Raw genomic sequence first — 14,076 nt, 5'->3', positions numbered from 1 at the left:
TCGCATGTTAGTCATTGTGAAATGAAATTGAACCGGATAAAGAACACCCCATAGAGCAAGCTGTTCTTTGAGGAACATACCTGAGAAGTGAAGACGGAGGGTGCCAGACACATAAGCGCGACTGTGCTGTTACCAGTCACTAGAAAATTTTCGAGGTTGAGGGTGGTAGCTTAAAAAGACATGAAAGGCAGCGGGAAGCTGTCAGAGTGCGGTTGTATGGTGGATGGGAAGGGAGTCAATCTGGGATGGGAGAAGAAGAGAAGAAAAGAGAAAGAAAGAGGAGGGGAAAAGAGGAAGAAAAAAAGGAAGACCGAAAGCCGGGCCGGTCGGGGATCACGTGCCCATCCTCACCGACTCCGCCGCCATCGGCCAATCAGCGGGCCAGCGTTATCGGATGAGTCAATTAGCCTCAATTTGGTTTTCCCAGCCAACAATCAATCTTAATCACCATAATTAATAACCTTATCGATCTTCAATGACGGTCAGATCCTCTACTCAAATATTATTCATGATTCTTGTCCAAAGAGTCTTGTAATCTCTTTCACATTGGTGAGATGCTGCCCATTTCGTGTCTACAGTGGCCACTCTCTAACCGATCATCCGAGGACGGAGTACGGAGCGCTCCGTAGTGGTCACTCGACAAGTCCCGAATGCCCTGAAAAACAGTGGATCCTTGCCTCCACCCGGCGGTGAACACTCCTCCGTACTCTGTGATAACAATTCTGTGTTGTCATACCGAAAGTTCTGGGGTTGTGACCAGAAGCTGGGTCTCGAGGTTGTGATAGGATGAGAATCGGCAGTCCAACCACCGCATCACCTCTGCGCCGAACTCATCCGGCTCTTTTTCAATAAAGTCCAGCCTGAACTTCACCGCCGGTGTCTTGTCCCAGCCTCCAATCCCCCAATTCCTCCTGGTGGTCATCAAGGGTCTCATTGAACGGGTTATTTTGCTCAAAAAGCCCCGGGCGATTCTTCCATCCATATATATCACCATCCTCGTAGTTCTTCCGTCGTCAACATGAGGAACAGGAGCCATAGCTCCGATGTAGATCGAACATTGATAGACCAATTATTTGGCCCCTCATGGTCTTAATTGCATACTTCCTGCAGGCCCTCACGGCTTACATCCTATCCGCAGCCACTTTCGGTCTATCATTTTTAGCCTTCGGTGGCCAACAACAACAACACCAGCAACTGACACCACACTCGCAAATCCCATTGGAGGGACCCGGCTGTGATGGCTCAGGCATTGTCGACCCGGATGGTCGGTGTAATGGGGATGGGCTCATTGATGATCCCCAACCGCCCGGAGACAAGTATAGAGAGGGATTTCGGTTCGAAAACCCATCCACGGACTGCAAGTATGTCTCCCAAATGTATATTTGGGACTCCTTCAAGACGCTGGAGAAGGACATGAGCAAGCTGTTCACCCTGATCCACAAGAACGTCAGCTTCACGGTAGTGGGTCATCATCCCATCGCAGGCCATTATAACGATCTGATGCATTTTTACGTCAATGCACTGCGCCGTGTGGCTATGATTTTCTCATTGCACGAAGACAAGTTCAGGATCCATCCGCAGGCCATCCATGGGGGTTGTAATTATGAATGGTCCGTCGCAGAGATCGAGTTTATCGGGCAGATGAATTCCGGTTCGTACCGTTCCACCCCACTGTTCCCATGGTGCAATTCTACATCTTCTGACTGCTTCATACCCTTCTGACCCATTTAGGCGAACCTTTTGACATCGTCAATGTGTGGGTGAGTCGATGGAGGGAGGGGCAGATGGTGGAGATCCGCACGTATATTGATGCGGGAGCCATCATGCAAGGACTCTATAAAAATGAGATGTGGTGGAACGGGTCGACATCGAGAAACCACCTGCAGTACATGCCAGGGCCCGCAGGCATGCCGAATCTGAAGGAATTAGAGGATCTGATGGGATATCCGAATGGAAGCAAGTATGTGGATTAGGAGTGATTGTAGGGCGCTCAGAAGGGTTACCTATTTTGGTAGTTAGCGGCCTCAGGCATCAATAGAGGCGCCTTACCCAAACAGGCAGGTACCTAGGTACTTCTGGTCCTCCGCGTTAACTCCCTCTCTTCGTATGATTTACTTCATCCTTTTCTCTTCCCGCACTGCGCGATGTATTAGAAACTCCCCCGGGTGAGCTCACAACAAGCCATGACGGAGCCTCCCAGAAAGCGGTCTCGCATTGCCTGCGTCTCCTGTCAGTCGCGCAAGCGCAAATGCTCCGGCGATCAGCCCTGTTCCACGTGCAGCCAGTTCGGTGTTGATTGTCACTATGATCTACAGTCGCGTAAGAAGAAGGATCCCAGGACTTTGATGCCACATCTGGGCTCCCTTGGGGCGAAATTGCGCGATGACTCGGCATCCAAGGGCCATAGCCATGCGCCTCTCGGCGACTCAAACGGGATTCATCTGAGCTCATTGGAAGCCAATTCTGGGGCGGCATTTGTACGGCGACTAGGTCTGAAAATCGATCCGGCTAACGCTCCCAACCTACATCTTTTTGCCTGGAATGTCGGAGCTCGTCATCCGTCACAGCCAACACTCTCTTCAACAATCGGAAGGCCGACACCTGTGGTCGATATCATCTCTCAGGAGGATATGAGATCCCTGGCGACGGTGTTCTTTGAGAAGGTCGATCCATGCTACGGCTTTATTGATCGCGACAGCCTCTTCAATCGTGTGAGTAAACGATGGCTTCCTCCGTCGTCTGACGCCGCTTTGGCCTACGGGCCCTACGACGCGGTCCTCTGCGGTGTCGCGGCATTCGGCTATCTCTTCTCGCAACGGCAAGCCACGCCCACCGAAATTCAGCTAGTCGAGAATGCGCGACAGATCTTGGAGCCTGCGTTACTATCTGAAACCACATTGTCTGTTGATGTTGTCATGGGCTGGGTACTTCGCGTCGCTTACCTGCGCATGACAGCCTCTCCGTACGCCGCCTGGATGACTAGCTGCTCACTGATGCATATGATTGAGGCGACTGGTCTTCATCTAGAGCCGTCGTCTGACACCATCCTTGAACAGCACTCCACAGAGCCATGTGATCCGGATATTCGTCGACGCCTCTTCGGTATGGCGCGCCACCTCAACGTCTGGATTTCCTTCGAGCTCGGCCGCTCCCGTGTCGTCCTACATGGAGCGACATCTCTTCCGCCTACTCCCCGACCTACTGGCTATACCACGGAGATATTCAATCTACTACCTGTATCAGAAAGCCTCGATCCAAATAGCACGACCCAAGACTTGCCCGATCTAGAATCTGCCCTAACCAACGTCCTGGACGTCGTGCACATCCAACCTCCCTTGATCCTGGCACAATGTAACCTCATGCTGTGCATTTATCGCCGGCTGCGTGCATTGAACTCCGTCATTTCCGGTACACTTCTGGATCGCGTTCTTGCCCTGGCCCAGAAAGGCCTTCAGGCCGCTCGCGAGATGGTTGCTTCCAACTGTCCGTGGCATCAGGCCGCGAATGTGCCTTTCCAGGTCGTATGCACACTCCTAGCCATCGACAATCGTGCTTCTTTGGCAATGCTTGGAGATGCGATGCGAACGCTGCGCGAGGTGGCGTCGGCCTACGATACGGAGGTCATGCGAGAGGCCTACAACACAGCCTACTTATTGATCCTGCTTCACCAACGACGGAAGGAAGAGGATACGCGATCGCTCGGGAATGTTCTTCGTGATGCAAATTCCAACCCCAGCTCATCGTCGGCGCCACAGGTCGTTGCCAGGGAGCCATTCAAGGAGTCGACTCATTCCCTGGCTGACTACCCCGGATTTTCCTGGTTGAGTGATTTGGTGATCGATATGCCTAGCTTGCAAAACTTCGATATGGACAATAACTTGGTGAACGATGACACATCTTCCCTTCCAACGGCGGGAATATAGACTAGCTACGATCAGCCGCTTTCAGATCCCGAGTCATCATTGAAACAACGGTCACGATGCTACGATACAAGATACCCGTGGAACAAGCTGTAATGTCAACAACAGGAGCAACGCTCAGTTCAGAAGTTATGGTTATCTCATTATTCGGCTTTGCTCCGCTTCTGGTTCTTCTGTTTCCGAGTATTGGGTTCAGAAGATCGTGCTGCCAAACTCAGCTTCCACAGCACCCACAATAGCCCCAGACCTATGACGGCTACCGTACCCAGTTCAATGTTCTTGGTCTGGAAGAGCCCCTCTCGCGTCAGCCGAAGCACAGGTACTTCGATTTCCTCGACCAATCGGGCATCTCTGCGTCCGGTCGAGGGATGCAGCTGGTAGAACATGGTGCGAACACCAAACAGCCCCTCCCAGCCCAGGTTGACCCGGTCAAACGGATTGACGCCCATTTTGGTACCATCCTCTGCACTACAGGCCCAGAAGACGACGGGCCATGGAATCGATGCAGTCCGGTAACCTGACTCGGACGGCTTCAGGTAGCGCAAGTGCAACGGAATGGTGACGTTCCAGTCTTCCGTCTCCAGCCCCGGCTCCTGGGGCGTAGCCAGCTCCAGTAGCCAATTTGATCCCCACCGGGGCACCACCCAGTCAGGAGCTTCCAGGTCAGTTTCGCCCGCGACGGCCCGCAACGCAGTCAAGTGGTGGGAGTCGAGGAACAAGGAATCCGTTGTAGACAGTTGATACTTATCGCCGAAGACGGTCGACGGGAGAGTCAGATACGCGTGCAGTGCACAGGTCGCGTCTGGTGGCGCTGGCGGGGCGTTTAGCGACGCGCGCGACAAGGCGATAGTCATCGTAGGATGCAGGCCCGTCGGCTCAGGAAACGAGATCGAATACATCGCATCATCCGGAAGGTGGTGATGTCGAGATGGGAAGGAAAACAACGTGGGTTCTAGCCGGCTCGCAGATGTAATTAGCCTGGGTTCTCCCACCCACGAAATGGCGAGATGAAAAGTGCAACCTACTCAGTTCATCCTCCTTCCCGACCACAGCTAACACGCCGCCCATCTGGATCTCCTCAGGCTCGATCGCCTTCTCAGTCCCAAGAAGTCCCACCTCGATCTGACCCTTTCCCGCCTCGCGGGCGCGGACCTCCTCCGTCCATCCCTTCGGCGGCGTCCGCGACCAGTACCCCGATATCGTCAGCGCATGCGATATACTATCGTAGTTGACATCGACCGAGTCAGCGACAAGCAGCCCCGCCACACGGCGCAGACAATCCTCGTCCGCAGACGCACACGCCTTGTGCTGGAGGTACGTCACCAGATTCTGTAGCGAGGGAAGAATACTGTGAAACTGGAGGGCAGCGGTAGAAGCGAATCTCGTCGAGAGAAGGGGCGGCGTAATAAACGACGTCTGCGCGCACGTAAGCGGACCGATAGACCCTAAACAAAACCAGGGGGGAGGCAGCAGATCACGCACCTCGGGCGTCTCGCACTTGAGCCCGTCATCAAATACTTTCTTCAACGATGCACACAGCGCTTCCCTGTCTCATCCTCATCCGTCAGAACACACGTACCAACCCCCCGGGGAGATCCAAAACTCCTGAGTACATACCCCGACCCTGAACCTGCACCTGCAACAGGCGTATAAAACACGTGTAGACCGGGGGACACGCGACTCGAGAACGGCGCCCGCGCCTCATACGGCTCCTCGGCCGCCCAGCGGATGTGCAATTGGTGGCATAGTTTTAGGACGTGCCAGAGCTGGTCGACCCGTGTGTCAGCATGCGGAGCATACAGAATCAGCGCCTAACGAAGAGGCCCGCGGACAGATATATCTCGTGGGCTTGGGTGGTGGATATGGACGTAACGTACCTCCGGTGGAAGCTCGTCGAAGCTGAATGTGACGCGGTCTTCGCGGGCGGCGTCGAGGCCGTGGACGGAGAGCGAGGAGCGGGAGAGGGAGATTTGGTCGAGGGAGAAGTCTGCGTCGGGGCGTTGGATGAAGGTGATTCTGCGGCGCATTTTGCTGGTTTGGTGTGAGGAGGGGAGTGGTTAGGAGGATGGGGGAGGGGAGAGAGGAGAGGGAGTGTTTTCTCCGCATGATCGGAGGTGAGGTCGATTCCTGATCGGGTTAGGATTGATAAGATAAGAACAAGTCTACAATGCATACATTCCAAGGCTGTACATGTAAACACTGGAATAGCTTTTATTATTCATCTAACGAGTCATACTAATAGGCCAAGATGAAAGTTAATATAAAAGACAAAACATGTTCGAATCATGACATCGTGTCGCCAATACACGCCAAACGCCATTAATGCAAGATCGATAGCCACCAGAGTAAATCATAGGCAGGAACATAATTACGGAAGAACGTCCTTCAGGATGTCCTTCTGTGATTGTGTCAACGAGTTAGGGAAGTTGACCTTGACACGGACGAGGAGATCGCCGCGTTCGTTGGGTTTCTTGGATATCGTCATGCCCTGACCGGGGAACCGCTCTTCGTAACCTGGCTGGGTCGGACCGGGCTTACTGACACGGAGAGATTTGCCATCGATGGTACGCACGATGCGCTCCCAGCCACAGAGCGCTTCCTTGAGACTGATTTCGACGGTGGTGATAAGGTTGTCGCCCTGACGTTTGAAGGTGGGGTGTTCTTTCTGTATACTTGTTAGTACGAGTTGCAACAACCATGAGAAAATCATGAGAAAAAACCTACCTCTGTCACAATAAGATGGACGTCTTGCCGTCCCCCTTCTTCCTGGTCACCGACATCGCGGTACTTAATCTTCGAGCCGGTACGCAGACCAGGTTTGATGTTGGCTTCCAGCGTGACATCCTGGACTGAGCGCTTCCCGCTGGCATCGAACGTCTTGCTCTTGACAACGACCTTCTTGGTCGTGCCCTTCATCAGCTCCTCCAGGGTCAGCGGGAGTTCCTTCTCGACGACCGTGGGTTCGGGCGTCGGCGCCCGCTGGGCCTTTTGGAAACCAGGACCGCCGCCGCCGCTGCTGCGACTGGTACGGAAGCGAGGACCACCGCCGCCTCCGCCCATGCCTGCACCGAACATGGACGAGAGGAAGTCGTCATCGTCTAGGCCGCCACCCATACCACCGCTACTCTTGGCGAAGTTCCGGAAGATATCGTCCGCGTTGCTGAAGCTGAACCCGCCGGCGCCGCCCGGACCGGTCGAGAAGTGGAATGTACGAGTTCCGCCACCGCCAGGCATACCACCGAAGGAGAATCCGCCAGGCATGCCACCCTCGAACGGGTTGGGGCCGGCACCACCACCGCCGCCGGGCGGAGGAGCGGGACCACCCCGCATGAGATAGTCGAGACCGAATTGATCATACACCTTGCGCTTTTCGGGGTCGGAGAGCACTTCGTAAGCCTGGGAGACTTCTGTAGACTTGTTAGCGGATGTCTTCAAAGGACAGAAGGAAGGGAGTGCGGGGACGTCACGTACCTTTGAATTTCTCGGAGGCTTGTGGGTTGTCTTTGTTCTTGTCGGGGTGGTATTTCAAGGCGGCCTTTCGATAGGCCTTCTTGATTTCATCTTGTGACGCGTCTGGTTTGATATTCAAGGAATCGTATAGCTTGGTTTCGGCAACCATTGTGGGAAGTGATTACGGTTAAGTTGTTCAAAAGACAGAACCAGCCAAAAGTCAAACAAAGCTAATTGGAAGACGGTGATGAGCATATAAACTGCAGAACGGATAGTCGGCCTGCACGAACCTGTGCCACCGGGCTGTGAAATGGGCTCGAGGGTGGAATGACCGTAGGATCTCGAATGACGTAGAAGATTCGCGGGGCACGGCCAGCGTATACCAGATATAGCGGGGAACAAGACGATCAATGTGAAGGGCGAGAAGAGGGTCGAGGGAAGAAGAACGGAAGGAATCAACAATCGACAGACAGACCAGGACAAACCTCAGGCCAGACTGAAGAATCTAAAGTCGATGCAGGAGAGCGAAGAGGAAGAGATGGACTTGTTGGCCTTCAGGTGACGACAATGACGTGTGACGCTTGACCGCACCCCATCAGCCAATCGAAGGTTCGCGAAGGTTCGGCAGTGTCTGTGACGACGAGAGATTGGGGCATCTGATCCGGGCAGGAGGCGAGGATTCTGTCCGTAGAGCGCAGACGGCTGTCTTCTGACGGCTGATTTGCAATGTAATCACTATGATGGTGATCGTAGAAGAAACTCGATGGAAGTACTATACTCGTCAACGGTCTCGATCTGGTTCCTGATCGGGAGATATTGATTATCTCATCACCCACGATGCCCACCTTCCTGTTCGGGCTAGCCCCTGATTACCCCGCACGTGCAGGTTTTCTCTTACGTAAGTCTCACATTTCTTTGATACTGCAGAGTACTCCGAGTATACAAGTATCAACAGTTATTGACACGACAGCACACGGCTGCCATTCAAGTATATACATCTATTGCCCATCACCAACCACAATGTAGTCCTTGATCACAGCTGTCCCATCCACCACGCTCTGCACCTGCTCGTCCGTGCAGTACGTCGTCAATTGGAGGACATAGCAGGTCGGCGCAGGGCTATCAGGCACAGCGTTCGTGATGTTCCACGTCGAAGACGGACCCGTCGTCGAATACGACTCATTCTTTGCGGTGTTGACTTTGCCCGTGGCAATGTCGCGGTTGAACATCGCCCGGTGGAAGATCTCATACGCCGTCTCGGGCTGGTAGGCTGGCACCTCGTGGCCCGCCTCGAAGACGCGGGAGAACGAGAAGTTTCCGTGCTGCCGGACCATCCCGCCGACGTACGATGCATTCGTCCGCAGGGGGGCGTATCCTGCCGAACGGAACTGCTCCGCCTCCGCATGCTGCACCAGCAAGCTGACCTCTTCGCCGCCGTTCCACGGGCATGCGTAGTCGCGATCGCCGTACACCAGAGCCACCTTGATGCCCGAGTCCAGTACGTAGGCCAGATCCTCGAGATACCCGCGCACATCCGACCGGGGGTAATCACCGACCGATGAGAAGCCCTCGTAGACGCTGTCGACCGACTCGGTGAAGTTGATGGGCACGCCCAGCGCGCCCTGCACCCAGTGTTGGTTCAGAAATCCAAAGAAGTATGGCGGCGGGAACGGGTCCGGGTTGAGGTGAGAAATATCATAGTATCCCCGTCCGGAGAATTCGGTGTATGGTCCTTCGACTTGGTTGCTACAGTACTGGTCGGCCTTTCTACAGGCCTTGTTGACCGTGGCGTTGTTGCCGAACATTTGCGGGTCGCCCTCGGCAGCGAGGCGGCGACATTCGATAATCTGGTCCTTGCAACCGCCGGGCTTGCTCCACGCCCTCATTGCTGCATCGTAGACCGTCTTGTTGATGGTCTCGATGCCATAGGTGTTGTTGTAGGCGATTTCGGGGTACTTGGGCGACTGGACGAGGAGGTCCACGCAGCCGTTAATAATGCCCAGGGTGTCCAGGTGGATGTAGTGTGCGTCTACATCCCTGGAGACGGTCCCCTTGGCAATTTTCTCGTTCTGCTCTTGGAAGTACGCCGTGAACGACGGGCCGTACCGGCCACCATAAGACTCGGTCCAGATGCTCACCCGGTCGTCATGGGGCTTGTACTCCGGGAACTCGGAGAACCAGGTCTGCGCAAAGTGCCAGAGAGCGCGGGCCGCATTCTGAGTCGAATTGGCGGTCGTGGACTTGTTCAAGCTGGGAAAGGTGCCAACATTGAACGTGTTGTTCTGCACCGGGGGGACGCCCCCGGGGAACCCGGAGACATCGTATTCCCCGGTGATCTGGTTGTAGGTGCCATTGGTCGGGACGTCGTAGCTGAACCCGACCTGGCTCGGCTGGTCAATGTAAAGCATGTTCACATAATTGTTCCACGACCAGGGGTTGATCTCCGTGGAGTTGGAGTCGGGGTTGATGCGACACGGGCCATTCTCCTGCAACAGACCGATCATGGAGGAGCTGCCGGGGCCGCCGTTCATCCAGATGGATAACGGGGCATTTCTCGGGTCATTGCGGGCTTCAAAAAACCAGAAGAAGGTGTTGATGGGGTAATCCTGGTCTAACGAGACATCCTTGAGAGTTCCCGGAGGCAGATGGACGTAACCCGAGTACGACTTGACTCCTGGTGTGGTTTCACAGACGCCGGGCTGTATGAGATTAGGTTGGGGGTTGTTTGACGGAATTCCTCATGTTTGGTGAGAAATCCAACAAGGTGAGATGGCTACGCACCTCTTTGTAGGAGATTTTGACGCCTTTCTCGTGCTTGGAATGAACCACCTTGAGGCCTTCGGGGGTGGGAGGGAAATACTGTCCGGCGACAGCCCCGGCTAGCCCGACGGCGCCGATCACGACAGACTTGGTAGACGGCATCAGTACTTATCCTCCCAGACCAAATCAACCGACGGAGTGAGGGAAGAAAAAATACCCAACACAAGATCTGCAGGGTCCTGGGGTGTTTATATGGCGCCGTAAGATTCAGGGGAGCGATATCTCCCAGCTGATGGGGCCGTTATTGGCCGGTCAGCCCGACGATCGATGTAACGATCATTTGCACTAGCAGTGGGGAACGGCCGATACGAGAACAAGCCATTGGGCGGAGGAGCTAAAGGCTTGTGTAGTGACGATGCAGTCTGGTCAGCCCGGCGGTCAGTCCCGGGGTTAGCTAGAAGTGGTGTTGCATTTCCGCATCATCCTGAAGAGTGGGGAATTGGCGTGATGATGAGGAGTCAGGTATATTAAGCTTCAGGTCAGTCCAGTGGTTTATGTAATGCCTTATCTCTTGGCCTCTACGGTAGAAGTATTTGGCATAGTAGCTGAATGAATACATGTCTTAGAGCAATTCATGAATACTTAATGTCTACCTAACCTCATGTTGTACGTACTGTATCTATCGGTCGTACCTCGGCAGATCCCATACACCAGACTCCTTCCCGTCTATACCTACACAACAACTTCCTTCAGAACCACAGCACAACCGCACCTTCCAACACAAAGAAATCCTAGTCAATAACAAAATGACTTCCCTCGCTTCCTCTCTACTCTCCTCTACAACCACAACACCCCTCTCCACCCGCATATCCTCAAACACACTCGTCGATAAGACCCCCCCACATACAAACTGATCATGGACAGACTGAACAGAGCCTGGCTCAAATTCCGGAGCGCCATCGCTGGATGTTACCATGCGGCAGTCTACATCGCCTGGTGGTGGGCTTGGCCGTTCTCGTTCTCCGTGCTGTGCTTCATGGCGTTGGTCAATGCCTGCATGAAAGTCGTGAGAGGGCTCGAGCGGTACTGGTTCGGTCCACGCATCACTCTGGCAACCTCCTTCGAGCTCTGGCTCTATCATGTCGTGTACGTGCTGCTTGCCTGGGCGACCGGACAGCCTGCATCGCGGCAATGATCTGCTGGCTTACGGGTACTGGATCATCTGCGTTTCTGTATGGCCCCTAGCATCTTGTCGAGGATCAACTGACCGAAGTTAGTGGGTCCGGGTTGATCGGGGTGTACGATGGCTGAAGTGAAGGAGAGGTGGACTGGCGATTACTCGTACCAATTCAGGTGCAAATGGAGGTTGATGGAGGCCAACGGGGCAGTTGGAGCTTGTGATGGTTCGGTCGTTATTACTATGATTTTCTCGCCGACCATAGGTACTATACTCGACAGAGATTCCGCACGGAGTTCTCAACATCGCTTAACCGCACTTCGCACTTCGCATTCATAATGATTCATTCGACAGGATATAACGTATTAATCCACATCATATACATCCTATACAGCCCCAGCCCGAGACTCTGTCCAAACCGAAAGACGCCCAGGTATACCGTATCCAAAGTTCCAAACCCACCCCACGCCAACTCGCTGAACGAAAGCATTGACCGCAAGACGGACAGCCGAACAATGCTATGTCGGCTGCGTTCGAGTCGGTCGCCACATGTACAAATAATAGACAAACATACATCAGAAGACTATATACAGAAGAGAGAATGCAGTAGGAAAGGAATGCAACAATGTTCATGAGAAGAGGGAAGAATGCGATCATGCAGGTTGAGGCTCCACAGCGGCGTGGGCGTTCTCGCGGTCTGCGACGGGCTTTGCTTGCTCGGCTTCGAGCTCGGGCTTCGTCTGTTCGGAAGGCGTCTCTTCCGCCTTGGAGGGGGGCGTCTCGGTGCCAACTGCGGCGTCCGTCCCGGCATGGGGCGGCACGGCGTCCGACACAGAGGTGTGTTCTTTCGTGCTGAGATCGGTGTCCGACTCGGAGTCGGACGAATGCGCGCTCGATATCGAGTGGAACTCGTCCTTTTCTGCAGCGGCCTTGGGGGCGTCCTCTGCCGACGAGGCGCTAGTCTCGTTCTCAGGGTGGAGGGGGAGCTCGGCGAGAGCGTCGGCCCTGGAATTCGACCGTTCCGCGGCGGGGGAGGAAGGGACTGAGACAGGGGAGACAGGGGAGACGGGAGTGGAGGTATCGATTGGACGCTGGGGGTTGCGCGGCGGGAGAGCGGGAGGCGTGCGCTTGGGGATGGTGACCAGTCGGGCCCGGGTGAAGGTGGGCGACTGACGCTTCGGTTCGAAGGCGCTGGCCGGGTGGTCCGTGGAGACCGGCGATGCAGAGCTGCCGGCGCTGTCGCGTTTCGAGACGCGGGCGCTGCTGATTTCGTGGATCTCGACGTCTTCGTAGTCGTCGTAGCCGAGTGCGTCGTCCGCGCCGGCGTCATGGCCCGAAACGTAGCTCTCTTTGCGCTCGGGAATGACGGTTTCCCAGCGACTGTCTTCATTGTCCCAGGGGTTGATCGTAAAGTCGCGGTTGCTTCGCGAGGAAGCACGGCTGATGGATGTTGGGGCGGTCATCGGACCGTCGTCGGTTTGCGTGCCGCGGTCCATGCTGACGTAGCTTTGCACGCTGTGTCGCCAGCTGTTGCGTGGGGAGCTGTCGACACTACGGCGGAAAGTCGCGTACACCGGGCTGCTGGGGTTGGGTCTGAATTCGAAGGTTTCTATCGGGGGCCGCGTCTTGGTGCCGGCCTCCCGGATGAAGAGGCCCTCTGCTTCGAGGGCCTTGACGCCGTACGGATCGGGGTCGTCCGCGGCGGGGATGCCAAATGTCTGGTTTGACAGTGCCTGCGCATCGATGTCGCCGGGGGTCTCTCCCGGCGGGATCACCCAGCTCTCGTCCACATCGGAGTCACCTTGCGCGGCTTTGACGGTTTCAATCAGGGTCTTGATGGAAGCGGGAGGGTGTTTCGCCTTGCCGGCGAGGATGTCGACGACGGAAATGCGCTCGCCGAAGAAGCGCTCGTTCTCGTCAGTGCGCTCGATGACAATCGTGCCATCGATCTGAACGCCGGCGTAGAGCCCGCGACTCTTCATATAAGTCCAGATGGGGGCCTGGCGTTTGTGGACCTCCGACTCGAGCACACCACCCATGCCGAACGGGCCGGCGGAGGCGCTGACCTCTCCGCCTACCGTGCAGCGGACCTTCTTAAACGCCTCGAGCGCTTCGTAGGTGTTGATGACGAGCACGCAGTCGTAGACATCGACGCCGGCCAGAAAGCCGACGCCGGCGGTGTGCATCATGATGCCGGACGGGGGACTCCATTCGCCTGTTTCGGGAATACGGCCTAAAAGGACACCGCTGCCCCCGGAGCCGCTCACCCACAGACCGGTGCGCATCGTGGTGAAGATGGCGAGACCCTTGGCACGGCGGATGACCTCGCTGGGGATCTTCTTCAGCACGCGCTGTTTCCCCTTGGGACGACTGATCTTGCCGTGACTATCGACGACTTCCTCCTCGACCTCTTCGTTGGCATAGAAGCCATCCTTGCAGAAGCTGCGGAGGATGCGGGCGGCCTTTTCGTTTTCGCGTTCGAGATTCATGGGCCAGAAGGCCTCAGCGCCGACCCGGTAGGATAGCCGGTTGACGGGGCCTTCGAGTTTGTCGAGAGTATGCCATGCTTTGTCGAATCCTTTCTTGGAGGTTCCTTTGGTGCGTTCCCAGAAGGAGGGGGCCATGATGACGTAGTGCACGCACTAGGCGGGGATTCTCACGCAGGACGGAAGTCCTGGAGGCGGGCAGCGCACCGCGATCTATAAAAGTAGCGGCGATGGGAGCCACGACGAGAACAGCGACGCGCGGGCCCTAGATTCCCTAATGCGA

At 55.4% G+C, this 14,076-nt stretch overlaps 5 protein-coding genes across 5 annotated transcripts; 1 reads left to right on the top strand and 4 right to left on the bottom strand.

Annotated features, from left to right (window-relative positions):
- Positions 1-1,083: 1,083 nt before the first annotated feature.
- On the top strand, positions 1,084-3,923 carry ATEG_09346 (uncharacterized protein; the record flags this gene model as incomplete). The annotated part of the gene is made up of 3 exons (XM_001217967.1): positions 1,084-1,651; positions 1,732-1,760; positions 2,154-3,923. 3 exons carry the CDS (start codon positions 1,084-1,086, stop codon positions 3,921-3,923), a joined length of 2,367 nt encoding a protein of 788 aa, XP_001217968.1.
- A 140-nt stretch (positions 3,924-4,063) lies between these two features.
- ATEG_09345 (uncharacterized protein) lies at positions 4,064-5,947 on the bottom strand (the record flags this gene model as incomplete). The annotated part of the gene is made up of 4 exons (XM_001217966.1): positions 4,064-4,872; positions 4,946-5,336; positions 5,500-5,556; positions 5,798-5,947. The coding sequence occupies 4 exons, from the start codon at positions 5,945-5,947 to the stop codon at positions 4,064-4,066; spliced, it is 1,407 nt and encodes a 468-aa protein (XP_001217967.1).
- Positions 5,948-6,288: 341 nt separating this feature from the next.
- On the bottom strand, positions 6,289-7,539 carry ATEG_09344 (putative DnaJ domain protein Psi; the record flags this gene model as incomplete). Its single annotated transcript, XM_001217965.1, has 3 exons — positions 6,289-6,585; positions 6,645-7,327; positions 7,392-7,539. The coding sequence occupies 3 exons, from the start codon at positions 7,537-7,539 to the stop codon at positions 6,289-6,291; spliced, it is 1,128 nt and encodes a 375-aa protein (XP_001217966.1).
- An 829-nt stretch (positions 7,540-8,368) lies between these two features.
- On the bottom strand, positions 8,369-10,292 carry cp1 (putative carboxypeptidase S1; the record flags this gene model as incomplete). The annotated part of the gene is made up of 2 exons (XM_001217964.1): positions 8,369-10,069; positions 10,152-10,292. 2 exons carry the CDS (start codon positions 10,290-10,292, stop codon positions 8,369-8,371), a joined length of 1,842 nt encoding a protein of 613 aa, XP_001217965.1.
- A 1,668-nt stretch (positions 10,293-11,960) lies between these two features.
- On the bottom strand, positions 11,961-13,931 carry ATEG_09342 (uncharacterized protein; the record flags this gene model as incomplete). The annotated part of the gene is made up of 1 exon (XM_001217963.1): positions 11,961-13,931. The coding sequence occupies one exon, from the start codon at positions 13,929-13,931 to the stop codon at positions 11,961-11,963; it is 1,971 nt and encodes a 656-aa protein (XP_001217964.1).
- Positions 13,932-14,076: the final 145 nt, after the last annotated feature.

This window comes from Aspergillus terreus, genomic scaffold (assembly GCF_000149615.1).
Source record: "Aspergillus terreus NIH2624 scaffold_14 genomic scaffold, whole genome shotgun sequence".
In the NCBI taxonomy this organism is placed as follows: Eukaryota; Fungi; Ascomycota; class Eurotiomycetes; order Eurotiales; family Aspergillaceae; genus Aspergillus; species Aspergillus terreus.
The sequence above is the reverse complement of the archived record's forward strand: the minus strand, read 5'-3'. Positions and strand labels throughout refer to the sequence as shown.